This window comes from Galeopterus variegatus, unplaced genomic scaffold (genome assembly GCF_000696425.1).
Source record: "Galeopterus variegatus unplaced genomic scaffold, G_variegatus-3.0.2 Scaffold412, whole genome shotgun sequence".
Taxonomy (NCBI): domain Eukaryota; kingdom Metazoa; phylum Chordata; class Mammalia; order Dermoptera; family Cynocephalidae; genus Galeopterus; species Galeopterus variegatus.
Genome location: NW_007726523.1, coordinates 199,421 through 216,506, shown reverse-complemented (window position 1 = coordinate 216,506; position 17,086 = coordinate 199,421). Strand labels below are relative to the sequence as shown.

At 39.7% G+C, this 17,086-nt stretch overlaps 1 protein-coding gene across 1 annotated transcript in view; it reads left to right on the top strand.

The window, feature by feature from the left end:
• The first annotated feature begins 2,066 nt into the window (after window positions 1–2,066).
• Window positions 2,067–17,086, top strand: part of KIF13A (kinesin family member 13A) — a 96,660-nt gene continuing 81,640 nt past the window's right edge. Inside the window, 1 exon segment of the mRNA XM_008568477.1 lies at window positions 2,067–2,114. Within this exon segment, the coding sequence (XP_008566699.1) occupies window positions 2,084–2,114 (31 nt within the window). The 5' untranslated portion in view covers window positions 2,067–2,083.

Sequence of the window (17,086 nt, the reverse complement as noted above, 5' to 3'; positions counted from 1 at the left end):
AGAGGAAAGGAAAATGTCCTGTGAATGAAAATTAAGTGTTATGAGATGCCGTTAAGGGAGGTACTGGAATCTCCTTTTCTGGAAATGTTTAAAAACAAGATAGATCTTCATCTCTCAGGAGAAGTGTTGAAATTCAGTCCTGCCCAGAGGCAGGAAGATTAAATGGATTATGCCTGTGTGGTCTCTCAAGTCATTGGAAGAGCCCTAGAATGCAGTAAATATTCCACACTGTTGGCTGAAACTGTTGTTTCATAGCCGTTTATTTGAAACTTGGTTATTATAAGACCAGAGTGAATGTTTGCATAAGTAACAAAATTGAATTTGGATGTAGGGTTGTTGATGTTAAGTTGTGTACATCGAATCAGTTTTTAAAGCATCAAAATATATGTAATGCTGAAATTGTTTAGATCATAACTTAGTCTTCTATGATGTTAAAAGTACCTGCTTCTCTGCAAGGTCTCAACGCCATTAGTCATTCAATAAATGATTATAAAGCAACTACTATGAATGTTGCAGGCTTCAGAGATGAATTAGATATGGTTCCTGCCTTCAAGGAATTTGGTCTACAAGGGAAGATAAAACAGAAACACAGATCATATACAGATAAGTGAAAAATAGAATAATTGGGATAGGAGCCATAGAAAAGGATTAAACAGAGTTGTGAGATTTCAGAGAAGAGAGAGATAATTCCTTTGGATTTAACCAAGGAATGCTTCCTGGAAGAAAACTGTATTGACCTGGGTCTTTGGGAGTGTGAAGTATGAGTATTTTGAAGGGTGGAAATGAAGAGGAGAACAAGGACAGAAGTGAGACTGTACCTAGTAATTCTAAGGTAAGGACAGATTCCACTGGAGCATATAAGGAACTTGGGGGAAATGGGCTAAAAGGGTCTCGTTGTGGCCAGTCTCAAATGGCAGGCCAGAGAGCGTGGGTTCTCTTTGCTCAGTGCTTAAGAGCCCCTGAAAATTAAGCATTAAAGAATCCCTGTCCATGGGAGGTTTGTAATTTGCTATTTTTGACTGCAAGGGAAAAAAGGGAATAGCAAGGAGCCCAGAAAAGTGGCTGCTGAATCATCTGAGCCAGAGTTTGCTGAGTGGTGTACTGAGAATCACTAGTTTCAAGGCATTTTATTGGGTGTTACTCAAGAAATAGTCTCCTCACCAAAATTAATTGAGGAAATAAAAAAGTTAAACAATTAAATGGTTGCTTTTCTGGAGAACTTCTTAGAGCCTTTAATACTGAGAATTGCATTGATAATCTCAAATAGGGTAAACTGTGGATCATTTCCAACATGACTTAGTCTTTGTTTCATGGATTATTTCCTGCAGCTGCTGTTCCTTGGGACATACTTTGGGGAACATTGCTCAATGTATTTGATAATCATGTTTGGAACACAAATGCTGGTAATATGCATGGAAAACAGTGATTAGATGGGAGTCATGGAGAAAGCATCCACCACTCCTGGTATACAGTAAACATTCTGTAGGAATACAGAAAATGAATGTATGCAAGAGGGAATTATTGATTTATTAACACAACTTGGCTGGAGGTTGCATGCTGAAACGAGAGGGAAAGGAGTCCAAGATGGGAATGTGGGGAGTTTTGAGCTTTAACATTGCTGGAAATAATGGTATGGAAAGCTAGGAGAAGGAACTGGTCTACATGAAAATTCATTATTTTACTGTTACTTGAGAAGCTGTAGCAGATCCAGCTAGAAGTTTTCAGTGGATGCTGGAACTGTGGCCTTGGGAGAGAAGTTACTGTTTTTTTCTCATTAAATGTATCATTTAAAAAATTTTTTTCCTCTTAGGATGTCTGTTTGAATTTTGGATAAACAGTAATTTTCATGTCCAACTTACTCTAATATGGGAAGGTAACTGTAAATTTAGTCTAAAAGAAACTTCATGGTTAACAAAAGCACCAGACCTATAGTGATTTTTTAAATCAGGTTTTTTAAATCTCATCTTCATCAATGTATTTTTTTTTTTGCAGTCTGATTTACACATAAGAAATTAATTAATCTTGAAGTTTAATATTGTGTTCTTTCACTCAGGTATTTGCCTTTGACTATTGCTTTTGGTCCATGGATGAATCTAACACTACAAAATATGCGGGTAAGTTGACTCTGCGCTTGACAGTCGGGCCACTAGCCTCTTCTTCCATTAGGTCCACTTTTAAAAATTATTTTGGAGCTTCGTTTTTCCCATGTGATTCACACTCATTCTTCCCAATTCTAGCACATGGGTTTAGAAGGCAATAAGATTTGGGGCCGGCCCTGTGGCGCACTGGAGAGTGCACCGCTTGTGAGCGCGGTGGCGCTCCCGCCGAGGGTTCGGATCCCATGTGGAGACCGGTTCCCACTCACTGGCTGAGCATGGTGCGGGCGCGACACCGAGGGTTGCGAGCCCGTTACCGGTCAGTAAAAAAGACAAAAAGGAAAAAAAAAAATAAGATTTGGTTTCAGAATCTGGCTCTCTGCCACTGGCTTGCTGAGAAGCCTTGTATTTTTTTTTTTTTTAACATCATTAAGCTTCAAGTTCTTCACCTATAAAGGGAGTTATTTGTATCTTCAGAGATGTTCCAAGGAGTCGAGATAATGAGCAACCACTCGAGCCATAAGTGGTCACTGCTATAATGATCACATGAAGAAGAGATTTCATTTGTCATGCCTTCCCTGTCACTAACTTTCAGGGAACCCCCTGCTCTGTTTGTATAAGCAAAGCGCAGGGTTGGTTCAAGGACCCACCCAGGTCCTGAGTGTCCTAAGCAATTAGTGCTCACAAAGACTAAAACTAAGTGTTCCTCAGGGAAACATTGCCTCCTAGCCCCACATTTTGCTAGTGTTCTGTCCTTGAGGCATTTTATCCCCATTCCATTCAACACAAATTACTGCTATTTTATTGTTTGCCATTGTAGGTGAATCTTAGAGTCAATCACAATTGCTTTAGTTCAAGAAGGAAGCATTTGTTTTAATGGAAGAAGTCTTTGGTTCCTTCTCTTCTGATTATGTCTCCCATTTTCTTAGATATTTCATCTTTTTTTAATTGACAAATAACCATTGTATTTGTCATGTACGACATTATGTTTTGAAATATGTTTACATGATGGAATAGCTAAATATAACTAATTAACATATGCATTCACATTTTTGGTGGTGAGAACACTTAAAATCTATTCTTAGTGATTTTCAATATAATAGTTTGCTATTAACTGTAGTCACCATGCTGCACAAAAAAGCTGTTGTGCTAGATATTTCATCTTAATGTTTTCTCCTTATTTCTACTTATAAAAGCATCAGCTGAGTGACTTTCTCATTTAGTTAAAACAAAACAAAAATGAGAGGAAGATGTAGGTCTTAAAAGATTTGGAGGTAAAAAGGAAGTTACTTGCTTGGAAATCAATTTCTTATTTATTGATAAGTTTTTCTTTGCCACATAAAGCAAACTTGTTGAGAAATTATTTGATATGTAATTTTTTCTAAAGTTAATAATCTTGAACTAGGAAAATTCTTTCAGTTGCTCACGTTGTGTAAATTAGCCTTTCCAAACATCATTTCTACTTTTTCAGCAACATGTTTTGTTAAACTGAATAAGTAATTCTTAATGTTGGTTGAAATTAATTTGTCCTTTTATTGCCCTTTGGTACGTTAGATAATAGATTCTACAGTCTGGATCCGTCTGTCTTGACTGTTAACACTATGTGTATTTTTGTGCTCGGTGAGTGCTTTAGGATTTAAATCAATAACAAAAGTAAAACATTTCCTATTGTAGCAGAGACAAATAGGGACAAATGCTGTGTCTATACAAAGCCCAGTTTCTCACCCTGTTCAATTGATGTTATTCAAGATGCAGCCAGATAATTTACCTGAACTGGAGCCCTTTCAGATACTTTCCAGGACTCTTCATCACCTACTACATAGAATCTATACTCCTTGAACTACGATTAAGGTCCTTTATCATATAGCTCCAGTCTATCTTCCCACCTTCTGTCCTGTGACACTCCCCGCCACCCATTCTGTACCTCAGCCCAATGTCTATTGCTGGTTTCCTCTTATATAACCCAGGAAGCCAGAAAGTTGCAGAATAATTCCTCAGGTATTCATGAAATGCCTACTGTGTGTGCAGCCCAGGAAGCCCTTGAAAAATCCAAAAATAAGTTGGGAAGCAAAAGAAATGCATATCAAATTTAAATATAAATTTTACTGGTTTTAAGTGCTATAGAAAATTCAAGAACAGACAAAATCTGGAAAGGCCAAAGTTGCCTGGGGAGGCTTTATAGAGGAAATGGACTGAAATTGGGCAGAAAAGTTAAGCATAGGGTTTAGCCAAAGGGGGGGAGCATAGAAGTATCCAGGCACAAGGAAGCAACATGGTATCAAGGAAAGCACATGATGTTGGACCTAGGTTTGAATCTCCAGATCTCTGCTTTGGTTCTCTTAGACACTTTCTTTAATTTCTCTGAGCTACAGTTTCTTTTCTATGAAATGGAAATGATAATACCTATGTCACATGATTGTTGTGAGGGGTTAATTAGGCAACTTTATGTGCTGATTAATGGAGGATGACCATAAATGATATTTCATTTGGCTTTTCCATAAGGGAAGATGGAAAAGTGGAATGAGCAAGGTGGTAGCACTGGCTTGAACAGAATGTGCATCTTGGGGGGGATCGCTGTGAGAGACCTATTTGTACAGGTTGAGTGAGGCCAGATAATAGAAACTTCTAAAAGCTAAACTAAGTTTAGATTGATATGATGAAAAATAAGGGCTCTTAGAGTGTTGTGGTTAAACTAACTAAGGGACGACTGTTTTCTCTTTTTTTCTATATCTTCTGGAATCTCATTCTCCATGTTACCCCTAGAGACCACTCTAGCATTGTGCAGTATATCACTCATGTTCCTGGATATAGGACACACTTTTTTTTTTTAAACCAGAAATAACTTCATTAAATACAGATGATAAAATTCAGTTGGGTAACTTTAGATTTCTGTGCCTCTTCATTACAAATAGTATGTTCAGAAATAATAAAAAAGATTAAAATGATTTTAAACATACTAGCAGCCTAAAATTTGCTCAATTTTAGGTCATGTGATCACATCGAATATCATGTTACAGTTAGCCCTGAAATAGGGATTTCCCAACTCTTAGAGCAATGTCCGCTTACAAAATTTTGGGAGAAATTTTCTTATTCTTTAGATATCCCCATTATTATACAAATGCTGTGACATGCCCTACCCGCCTTAGCAAAAAGTAAAATTCTGGCTTGCTGTTCTCTCAGATTTTCTTCTACTGTAAATAATATGCCTAGTATATGTGTGATTAGTAGATTAGCTGATTAGTTTCCATACTAATTTGATTTCTTTTCTCTTCATTAAAAAAAAAAAGCAATTCCTTCTTAATTGTGAATAGAAGCATTAAGATAGAAGCAGTCACTCTCTGGTGGGAAATAGGGGAAATGGAGAAGGGGAAGCAAATACTTCCTGAAGCTAACTTATTTGTCAGGCTCAATTAATAATGGCATCATTGATACTGAATCAGGCTCTCAACGCAGCTCTCAAAATGGGGGGTGGGGGCAGGAGAGAGATGAGTGTGTGGACCCAGTGAGCAAAGAGAAGCACGGCTCTCAGTGTTGTGCGGAGCGTCAAGTGTAAAAGCTACAGCCAGAGCCCCCACTCTCCGGCTTGCCAGTTTAGGAACACACAGTTCTCTAGTATGTATAATGGAATGTGGTGGATTGGTTGGAGCAGTTAAAGAATGTGAGCTATAGGTCAGACTGTCTGGGTTCAAATCCTGGCTCCACTACCTCCTATCTGTGTGAGTCAGGAGAGTCAGTGAATCTCACTATGCCTCTGTTTCCTCATCTGTTAAATAAGGATAATAATAGTTCTTATCTCATAGGGTTGATTTGAGGACTAAATGACCTGTTCATGTTAAGTACTTAACCCAGTACCTGGCACATAGGAAGCACTCACTTAACATCCATTATCGTCTTTATCACTGTCTCATTGTGACAGTAGTTAGGGCAGTAGTAGCATCAGTACTTTGGAAAGAAAATGCGTTGGTTTTTTGCCATGAACTGCTAGACTTTGGATGAGATAACCTCTGTGGGTCTCTGTTTCCTCCTGAAAGGAGGAGATACGCCTAGGCCTAGAATGATCTCAGACCCCCTAGCTCCGACAAAACATGAATTAGCCATTTTATGTTGGCCACACAGCTGTTCTGGTGGACTCGTCAGAGGCAAATCAAAGGCTTGTTTGTTAAGCCTTTTGCACTGCATTGAATCATGCTTTGAGGCATTTTACATTTTAAAAATATCATATCTTCCTCCTATTACCTTTTGGCTAGGCAGTCGTAATAGTTTTTGTCTGACAGATAATTGAGTCTGAAGCAAAAAACCTTTGTGCTAAAAGAAAACCTGAAGAATTAGGCACCTAAAGCATGTCATTTCTATGTAAACCCACATCTCCCCCCAACCTCATGTATACATGCACATGTATATAGTTCCACATTTAAGATGATAAAGTTATTATATTAGAGTTGTTAAAACACAGAATTACAACAAATTTAGTTTAAAAATCTTAATTGGTACACTAAAGTAGCTCTTGTGCCAGTCTTACCCTTACTGCCTCTACTCCCATCCTGACCAATGTCTTTGTTCCCCTTGTATTCCTGGATAGCTCAACTTAATATGTGTGTGTTTGGGGGGCAAAGGTGGGTTCTGGCTAGAGTGGGTTTGGCAGGAGTTTGGGAAGGGCTTGGGGAAAGATGGAGGATGAAGTCTCCTACCCCCTTCCCCAACTCCAAGCCAGAGAAATCTGAGAGGAAGTGCGCCTACCCTCACTGCTGTGGGTCTTGCAGATATGCCAAAATGAGGGTGGGTGGGATGGGAGGGTGCTTGGCAGAGCATCCCCCAGGGTGGCTCCCATAAAGCAATGAAGTTCCCCTGCCTGGGGGATGGCAAGACAGGGGAGAGGGTTGTGCTGGGGACTTGGGGGTTCCTCATGTACAGCTGTGTGTATTCAGGGGTGTTCTCTGGTACCCACTGTGGACATCTGTGTGTGTGTGAACCTCCCTTACCCATACCCTGCATGACCTGTGATTCTGCAGATACCACCGTCCTGTGTGCAGGTGTGTGTGTTGGGGGCACTGAGCGGTATGTTCCATGTCCTGTTGCACCCTCCAGCCTGTGACCCATGTACTCGGTTGTAGGAAGTTAAGAGAACTGAGCACAATTCACTGGATTCTAGTTGAATCTTTCTCTTAAGTAATTTTCCTATTCCTGCCCTGGGTCTACCAGTGGCGCTAATGTTGGGGTCAGGGGTGTTTAAAGCTGGTGGGCAGCAATAAAGGGCAGATCCGCCCAGATGCCTGCATCTCCAGGGTGCTGAGGGCAGCAGAAAAAAGTGGAGACCTCATACATTTGCCCCACCACTCCCTTGCCTCCCTGGGCTATATAAAGCACTGTGCTCTCCCTGCAGATTCATGCTCTCTGCACCATTTAGGCCTTCCTTATGTTCTCCCCCAGCCTGCTTTGAGCTCTTCCACCACATCCTAGTTTTCTGTGCTGTTTTGGTTCAAGTACAACCATTGTAGTCATGGCTTTGGGATGGATTCTGTTTATTAAAATCCTATTGCTCCTTTAAAAATAAAAATCTTAATTGAATTTTATTTGTGATTCTCGAGTCAGGCGACACCTTATTCTGTAAAATAGAATGAATGTTCCAATGAGCCGAGCAGAGGAGGTTGTTTTTATAGACAAAAATGGGCTGAGGAAAGCAGAAACAGAACCAAAAGCAGATTGGTCATTGCAAAGTCACTTTCCTTATAGAGTTAAAACAGAAGGGACTTCGTTATCATGCCAGCTCAGGTAAACTGGACCCCTTGTGACTGGTTGCTGTGAAGCTCCTGGGTTTTTGTTTTGTTTTGTTTTGAAAATTGGCCTGTTTTTGAGTTCAGTTTGATTAGGTGGTTCCTAGCATGATTGACTCCATTCTGGTTTGGTCTGGTCTGAAGGAGCCTAGTGCAGGAGGCTAGTCCAAAAAAAGTTCTCCTATAAATCTTATTTAACTTAGTCAATATGATAAAGTCTTTGTAAATGTTTAAATCACTGCTGATTTCAATAAAGGTGTTCCTGACAATGAATCAATACACTTTTTATTATTGTCTAAAATGTGTCATGTTAATAGATAAGTGAGTGGCTTCCAGTAACCTTGGTTTTTATTTTCTTCCTAGTCTTCTTTAAATCTTCATATCAAAAATAAAAACCAGTTTGATGGTGGCATATTTAGGAGTCAATGTAGATGTGAACATTCCCTGGCCTGAGAGATTCTCAACTATTGACTTAGAAATTACATAATAATTGCCATATGGCATGTTGCTCAAATTTGCTGAAAGCTGTGTGTTTTCAGGCATGCTTAATACCCTGCAACTCAGGAGAAAGGTTGAACATCTGACTCTTATTCTGCTAGCATGGCTTTATACTGTGAGGGGACAGATGAGCACCTCCAAGCCATGGGCTGTTGCTTCAGGGAGAGCAGCCATGTTTGAGTCTGTTCCCATGATGGGGGATTTTTACATGCTCGGAGGTGGAAGTGATTTCTCTCCTACATTGCTTAACTGAAGCAATAATAGTAACAAGGCAAAACTTTTGTGCATCAAAATTTACATTCTAGAAGCCAATTGTCAGGTTATAGCAATAGCTACACTAATTGTATTGTTAAAGCAATTCATAACTAAAGCCAAAATGTTTCATTGTCTTAGTTACACTAAGTTTCCATTTGTATTGTCAGGGCTAGGGCTCAGACCCTTCAAACCCATTGTACAAACTGGGTCACTAGACCCTCACATGCCAGGCTGAGTCACCAGATCCCTCAAACACAGGTTCACTCTAGGTAATTGGGAAAGATTCTGGGAGCCGTTAGCAGGTGACACGAGCTTGGTCCTCAGCAATGGCAGCAGTTTACAGCAGATCCGGTAGCAGCAGCGGTGGTGGCCTTCCCGGGGCTTCCCTGGGGCACTGGCAGCAACAGCCTCCAGCAGCAGTAGCAGCCTCCCCATGCCCCCCTACCCCCCCGTGTGGAGTCCCTGTGGATCAGAGCCACTCATCCTTTATACTTAAGTCCATAACCCACCTGGGTGCCCACACACATCAGACAATTGCCAAGGAACACTTGGGCGCACGTGCGTAATTACTTCAAATGCTAGGCAAGATTCTGAACATCTGAGGGGCCCTGACCATTTTCCTATATTTTCCCTACACCAGTGTAGCCAAAATAGAGCTAATTTTTTTAGCAGAGTTCCACAATATTGATTTGTTCTAGCATATTGTATTTGTTCATTATTTTACTACTCAAGTGCTCCATTTGAATGAAGGTCAAAATTCTAGTAGTCAGATTTCTAGTAGTTAAAAGCATAGGCTGTGGAGTCAGACTTCTTGGGCTCAAATCCTGGCCCTGCCACTTCCCAACTGTGTGACAGTAGGGCAGTAATACTGGCACCTCCTTATTATAAATCTTGTGAGGAGGAAAAGAGATTATTTATATGAAGCACTCAGTAAGTGCCCTGCACAGAGGTAACGCTCCTAGTTGTTAGCTATTAGGTTTAAACCATAGAAGTTTTCTCTGTAGTTATGAGAAACAGTAGTAGTTGGCTATTTGAAAAGTTAGTTAAATTAAAGATTCATTGTAAATGGTGCATGCCATCTTAAAAGACATTTATGAAAAAAATTTGAGTGCGAATCCTTCTAGATTTTTATTATTTTTCTTTTGCAGTCTTTTATAAATTCCCACCCTTCCCTTATTTGATAGCAGTTGGTGATTCTCCTTTAACAAGTTGTTCCTAAGCATTCAACTTAGTTTTCTTAAAATCACCAAATCTCTTTTTGCATTCGTTAAATTATGTAATTACAAAGTAGTACAGCTCGTATAAACCAGTTTAGAAGCAAACACAACTGACCCTTTGTAAGAACATAACTCAGCTGGTGGGAGTTCACAGAGTGGCCTATCAGCTGGGGTGATTTAGCATGCAATGGGCATGTGTCAGTGAAGTTTATAGATGGAAGAGAGAAGGTTGGTTAATCCAGAGAACTGGACAAGTGGAGGTCAGTTAAGAAAAATTTCTCCTGTAAAGATGTCCCAAATAAATCAGCTAAGCTAATCTTGTTAAATTTTTTTAAAAAGTGTGTGTATGTGTGTGTATATACATACATGCTTCTCTTTTTGTTCTCCCCTCTATTCCACTATTTTTTAATCCCACCTAATCCCACTTCTTCCATACTTTCCCTTATTTGTCCATATCTATTCCTTAGAGTATTTGCTGGCATCCAGAGACATCATTTAACTTAAGTGTATTTAGAGGGGTAGATAATAACAATAGACAATATAGTCCAGAGCACTGAATTCTGAGCATTGTGCCGATCCCTTTATATGCAATATAAAAATGGACAATAAAAGTTTCTACACACTCAATCAGGTAGAAACTCTTATTGTCCCCATTTTATAGATAAGAAAACTGAGGTTCAGAGAGGCCCTGCTTCCTATGAGAGAGCTGAAAGCAGTGGTAAACATGGATTTTAGTCAGTGACAGTTGTGTGTGCCAGTAAAGGTTTTGGGGCTTCTGCTCCATGCCCAGACAGTCCTCTCTTCTCTCTGATCATGAAGAGAGACTGCATTAAGGAAACCATATTGAAGTGCCCTGTCTCGGAACCTCACCAGGAATGCCACTCATAGCATTCTCCCTCTTGTCAGAAGTTCTCCAAGGTCCTGAGTGCGTGTGTTTGGTTTGCGCTTTGTTCTAACCTCCCCTCAAGGGTTGTAAATACTGCGCACCCCACAATCCAGAAGAGGTGCTGAGCTGAGTCTGCTGCTTTATCAGAGGGAGATGGTGTGAAACACTATCAAGCACATAGAAGTGAGAAAGTTTACTTTGTCAGCCTTTTCATATGAAAACACCCTCCTGAATAATTCCAACACACATTCTCTGTAAGACAGTCTTCACAGGTGGGGTGGCATCATTTTCTTCCCTCATCCTCGGCAGTGTTTGCATGACCCCCTCCCTGGTGAATCAGCCACTTTATCCGGCTACAAAAAGAGTCGAGCTCATGACCAGCCCCAGGGTTGTCGCTTGGGTGGAAACATCCATCTGGGTGAGTCACCTGGTGCCATTCTGCAAGTAATGTTGATAGCTCTTGGATACTACCATGGAAAATGGCCCCGTGGTCTACCTTTACACTTGTGGTCCAGTTTCTTGGGATCTTCTTACCAGGCCCCTTATTGGCAAACTTCTATAACTGATTAAGACTTAAATCTAGCTCACCGAATCAACCCTTAAAGCCCTAGCTCCTTTATCGGTTTTTGTAGTTTTGGGTCATTTAACTTAAACCAGGCGTGAAGTCACTACATTTGAGAATTTTTGAGAGCTGCATTTCTACACACCAAAGTTGTTTGAGAAAAGGATTTACTTAAACTTCATCCAAGTTAGGCATTCTTCACCCCGTAATGTAAGTGTGAAGAATCTGTCTGGTCTTGCACTGTCCAGGTGCTCTGCTTTGGAACTGGGCCACCTGCCAGGTCCAGACTCATCAAAATCGCTATGGCTGTCAGCCCTGTTTAAGTGGAAAAACACCCTTAGAAGATGAGCAGGCTCAGGAATTCCAAATCACAAATAGCAAGGACATTTTTCCCCCCTAACTCCAAAAAAAAAAAAGAGATGGGAAAAGAAGGACAACTGGGGACTCTGTTTAAACTGCTAAAATGATTGATTGTGTTCAAATCTTGGGTACTCTTCCATGTAGTTACATTAGAAAAATGAAAAATATTCTGTGCATATGTCAAGTCTAGCCTGAGTGTTGCCATTAAGTGTTTTACCCATCTCTGGTCTGCACGTGTCTGCCTTGTTTAATGGCATTACACAAGATAGGGGTTATGCTCCCCATTTTATTCTCCTGCTTGCTAGGACGTAGTCCACTATGACTTTTGCCCTGTGCCCCTTCAGTAATCACATGTTGGGCATGTGAATGGTGGGTGCATTTTTCCTCCCATTCCTGGTTTCTCTTCTTCCATGCTTTTGCTATCAGGGCCTTACTGTAGAGAGAGAATTGCCTTGGTTACCCAGCTCCCAGCACACACACACAGTAGCTTTGAGTCCATTGCTGCTGTTCCCAGGAGGGACAGATTATGCACAAGTGTGGAGACCCAAGAATGTTAGCTTCACAAAAATGTATATCATATGTGACTCAAGGTTGAGTGACTCAGGTCTGTGACTTTGCTTGCAGGAATTCCATACAGGAGCTCTCTGTACTGTCCTGACATTGTATTATGGGTCACTTTGGGCATGCCTGTGTTTTAAGACTTGTCCACATAATTATAGGAGGTCTAATCATAAACCCTGGAGGAAATTGGCATCATGGGTATGGTTATTAACAAGTGAGGTCAGACTCGCCTGGTGGATTCACCATTCCGGGTGTGTGGAGCTGATGTCTGCAGAGTGGCCACCTCTTCTCTGGCATCTGTCCTGCTGAAAAGCCACAGACCTCTTGGGTTTTACAGTGTTGTGACTTTGCTTGGTTTGTCTGGGACAGAAACAAATACTCACAGATCCTCCTGCTTCCCACAGGGCTTCTGAACAACTTACTCTTATTGGCTGGTGTGCTTTCCCCTAGACAAACAACACTTCATTCTATCTGAGTGTAAACTGCAGTCGAGAAACATTTTGGGTGGGGGATATTGCATCTTTTATGGGATCTACTCCTGCACTGTTTGAATTCTCCAATTCCCACTACCCCACATAAACAGCTCCTCTTTTTGTGGACTGAGGTTCAAAAAGCAGTTGGCAAGTCATTTTTTCCTGTGCTGAGAAAGGGAAATCTTATGTTTAAAAAAAAAAAAAACTTTGGATAAACCAGCATCTCCCTAAGAGACCATGTGAGGGTCTTTGATATTTCATATTTTTTCTCTAGCACAGAGAGAAATGTAGCCATCATTTGCATTTCATGAAGAGCAGTTGTTAAAGAGGACAGAGACTGTATAATGAGTCTACAGTGTATATTTAGGCTTTGGTCGACAGTTTGGCCTTTATTGTAGTTGTTCTTACTATACCAGTGGTGCTCTGAAGGTCACCAAACCAAAGAATTGGTTCAGTATAACTCCAGCCAGGGGTTCAAACAGCTCCACGAGGCCCCAGAATGGAAAAGTAAGGGGAACTCTGTAGAACCTTTCCCACTCATGGTTTTAATGATTTGATTTATTACATTGGAGTTTTTTCCTATACCTTTCTATCTTAATGTTACAAATGAATGAAAAATATTTTTTTATACTGGACAATATGAGTTGGCATACCCTGGCCCAAGTAATGATACTTTTCTTCTTCTCATCATCCCCAAGCATGTGCACACCCACCCCCTGACCTTGTCCAACCTCCACCAGCCCCATCTCTCACTCTCCTGTGTGAGAGTCACCCCCATTATATTTGGTCAGTGGTACTTTAAAAGTGGGACCTCTGAGGGAGCTTGAAAAATAGCAATAAATGATTCCTTCCAAAAATCTTTCTAACAGGTGTCTTGTCTTTTTTTTTTGTTTTGTCTTTGAAATTGGATTGTCTCACAGAATTGTTGCAAAGATGGAGGTACTGTTTGGAGGAAAAATAATTAAGATTTAAGGGATGATAATAGCTAAAATAGATTCTGGACTTGTACTGTGGTAAGCCTTTACCTATATTGTATTTTTAAATCATCCCAGCAACCCAGTAAGGTAGTGACTGTTACTCCTAATTTACTGATGAAGAAACTGAGAGCTTGCCTTATGTTATAAGCTGGTAATGATTAGAGCTCAGGGTTGACAATAAAATAGTAAAAAATGAAAACAATAAAACTAGAATGGGTAAATATTATATAATTTGGGGGTGGAAAACGATTTTGGAAGCATAGCATATACCATAGGCAAAATTTATGAAAGAAAGAAAAAAGATTTGAATATGAAAGACGAAATGCTTTTGTATGGCAGAGAACATAAGATTGAAAGGTAAGTAGCAGACTGGGAAAAAATATTTACAATGAATATGTAACAAGCATTTTTAAATTAATTAGGAAAAAGACAATGGCTAAACTAACTGATCTGTAAAATTAAGCGTAGGATTTAGCCAATTTGCTAAAGAATAAATACAAATGGGCAATAAACAAAAGAATTTAATTTAACAAAATAAGAGGTTTTTTTTTTTTTTTTTTTTCTATTGACTTAGTCAAACCTAAGGAGAATGATAATAGGCAGTGTTGAGGGTGTTGGAAAAAGGGATTCATGCATTACTAGAGAACCTAGCAATTTGAGTTTTGCCCAGTAAAGTCAATAGGAAAGTGCACAGAGATAAACATGTAAGGATAAATATTGCATAAAAATAAAAAGCAGTAACTTAAATATCCGTAGCTGTAAGTTCAGCAGCTATTAAAAACGCTAATGTTGATGTATATTTGTAGAGATAGGAAAATGTTCATTATTTCTTGTCTTGAAGAGAATAAATTTTCTTTGAGATGTGAAGCCACATGATAAAATCTATTCCAGTCTCTCTAGAATCCAGTCTTGCTTAGATTTGTAAAAATACATGGACTTCACAATAGTTACTTATATTTTATCCTTTTATTAGTTGTGCTTCAGGATAGTTATTTAGGGATGGAAAGGAGAAAAAATTCTTTTCAGAAACGCAGTATAATAGTTTTCTACTTTTTAATATTTCATTTTGTTTTTCCCAGATTTTTTCCTGACCCAGTTATGAGTAAAACTTTAATATGACCTAGTTATCATATTAAATATGATAAGTCTGTATTGTCTGCCAAGCATAACTAACGAAAAGAACTTGACCATTTAAAAAAAATCATTTATAGGGCCGGCCTGGTGGCGCACTGCTACAGTGCACCGCTTGGGAGTGCAGTGGCGCTCCCGCCGAGGGTTCGGATCCCACATACAGACTGGTTCCCGCTCACTGGCTGAGCGAGGTGCGGGCCCAGCACCGAGGGTTGCGATCCCGTTGCCGGTCCCGGTCCGGTTCGGGCGCGACACTGAGGGTTGTGATCCGTTGCCGGACACGAAAAAAGACAAAAAGGAAAAAAAAATCATTTATATATATGTAGTGGATATCAGAGAGACTAGTTTATTTTTTTGTCACATGTATTTTGTTATAATACCCAGGAGGTTACCATGGGTTATAAGTAAAAGTGTGATCTGTAATTTTTATTAAAATTACCCAATTAGTACATACATATTATGTTGACACATCCATTCATACCCCACTGGCTTAGTTAACAAAGGCCTGCTGTAGTCCTTAGGGATTTGTTAGGATTTCATAAACAGTCATACTTCAACCAAAGTGTAAACTAATACAATGAAACATTTCTTTTTAAGTTGAAAACAATATTTTGATGACTTAATCATCATTAACAAGGAAGGGAGCCGCCCATTAAAAATATGTTAGTCTCAGAACAGTGGTGTCAACACAGGAATAATTGTAATTCAGTAAATAGGAACATCTATTGTACGCGAGCACTCTACTAAGATGCAACAACCCCTGTTTCCAAGGAGCTCACAATCCTGTTGTAGAGGCAAGCATAAAAAATAGTGCAGTGTGATAAGTTCTGGGAGTTTGTAAAAAAATACTGTGGAGACCGAAGGTGGGAGCAGCTGATTCCCAGAGTTACGCAGTGTGAGTTACTGGCTATGGATGGACATCAGCCTTAGCATTCTGAGTCGATGAGGCAGAGCCAGGCCCTGCAGCTCACTAGCATCAAGATCTTGGGCAAATGACTTAACCTTTCAGAGCCCCAGTCACCTTGTCTATCATAATTCATACCTGACCCACCTGGATATTGTGAAGATTCAGTGATATAAAATATGTAAATATACATTGCAAACAGGACAAATGATAAAAATTAATTCCCGTCTTTCTCCTTAGTAGCATAAATAATAAAAGTATACACTTTAAATAGGTTATATTGTCCTGTTTAGTATTTGCAATAATTTAGACATAGGCTAAACTGAAATTTACTCTTGTATTTTTATATGCTGGGGAATTCTTTGATAAATTGATTTATTTTTCATATAAGTTTAATGTATACATCTGGGTGGTGGTTCCTCCCCCCCGCCCCACTTATATCGTAAACCTATTTCATGTAGCTCTATAGCGCTCTTATTTTTTCCCACTAATAATCTTTAGTCTAAAAGGCCATTCCTACCAAGGAAAAAGACACATTGTGATTTGCTCTTGAAAAAACTTAGGGAAAGTAATTCCTCCTATTTCTAGCCACTCAGCATCAGGAGCAGAAACCAGAAGTATCACATTTCACTACTTGATACATAGGAATAGAAATAAATTCTTGATTGGTTACTGACTTCAGGCTGTACAAAGCCATAATAAAAATCTCTTTTACCACAGTGCTTCTCTGCAATTGAGTCCTTTCATCAACTCAAGTTCTTGCTGTTTTCCAAGTTACTAAATATGGATTGAAATAAAAAATTACAGTCAGAATGCTTGACCCAGCCAAGTCTCAAAGCCTCTTGGTCCCACCCTCACCCCACTCCCTTCCTGGGGGCTGGTTAACCAGTGTGGAAGATCAAACAGGATTGCTCCATTCAACTGCTACTGCCAAGAAAGCATTGCTTCTAGAATGCCTTCGCAGGGCACTTGGGTCTGGGTGAGGACCACAAGCAACTCTTAACAAGCCTGAGCACAGGCTGAGTTTAATTCTAAATCTTCTCCGATACAGGGCTCAGCTTCAGATTTAAGTTCTGCCTTTTAGCATGGGGCTTGATCCTTTAAGAAAACATAGGAGAAAAGATACTGATGTGTATAAAAGATCATGTGCCTGGGTGGTCATTTATTTTCTTGGTGCAAGACTCTATCATACTTGATATAACATAAAAGCAGCTTTTGAAGTGTATGTGTAGTCAATAATTTTGGCAATACCTTATTCTCAGAGTATATGTGTACATGCACACACATCTTTAGGAAGTCTTCATAACAAACCTGTATGTCTAAGAAAGACTCATGATTACAGCCGTTTATTTTATTTTTTTTCCTTTTTGTCTTTTTTTTTTTTTTTTTTTCGTG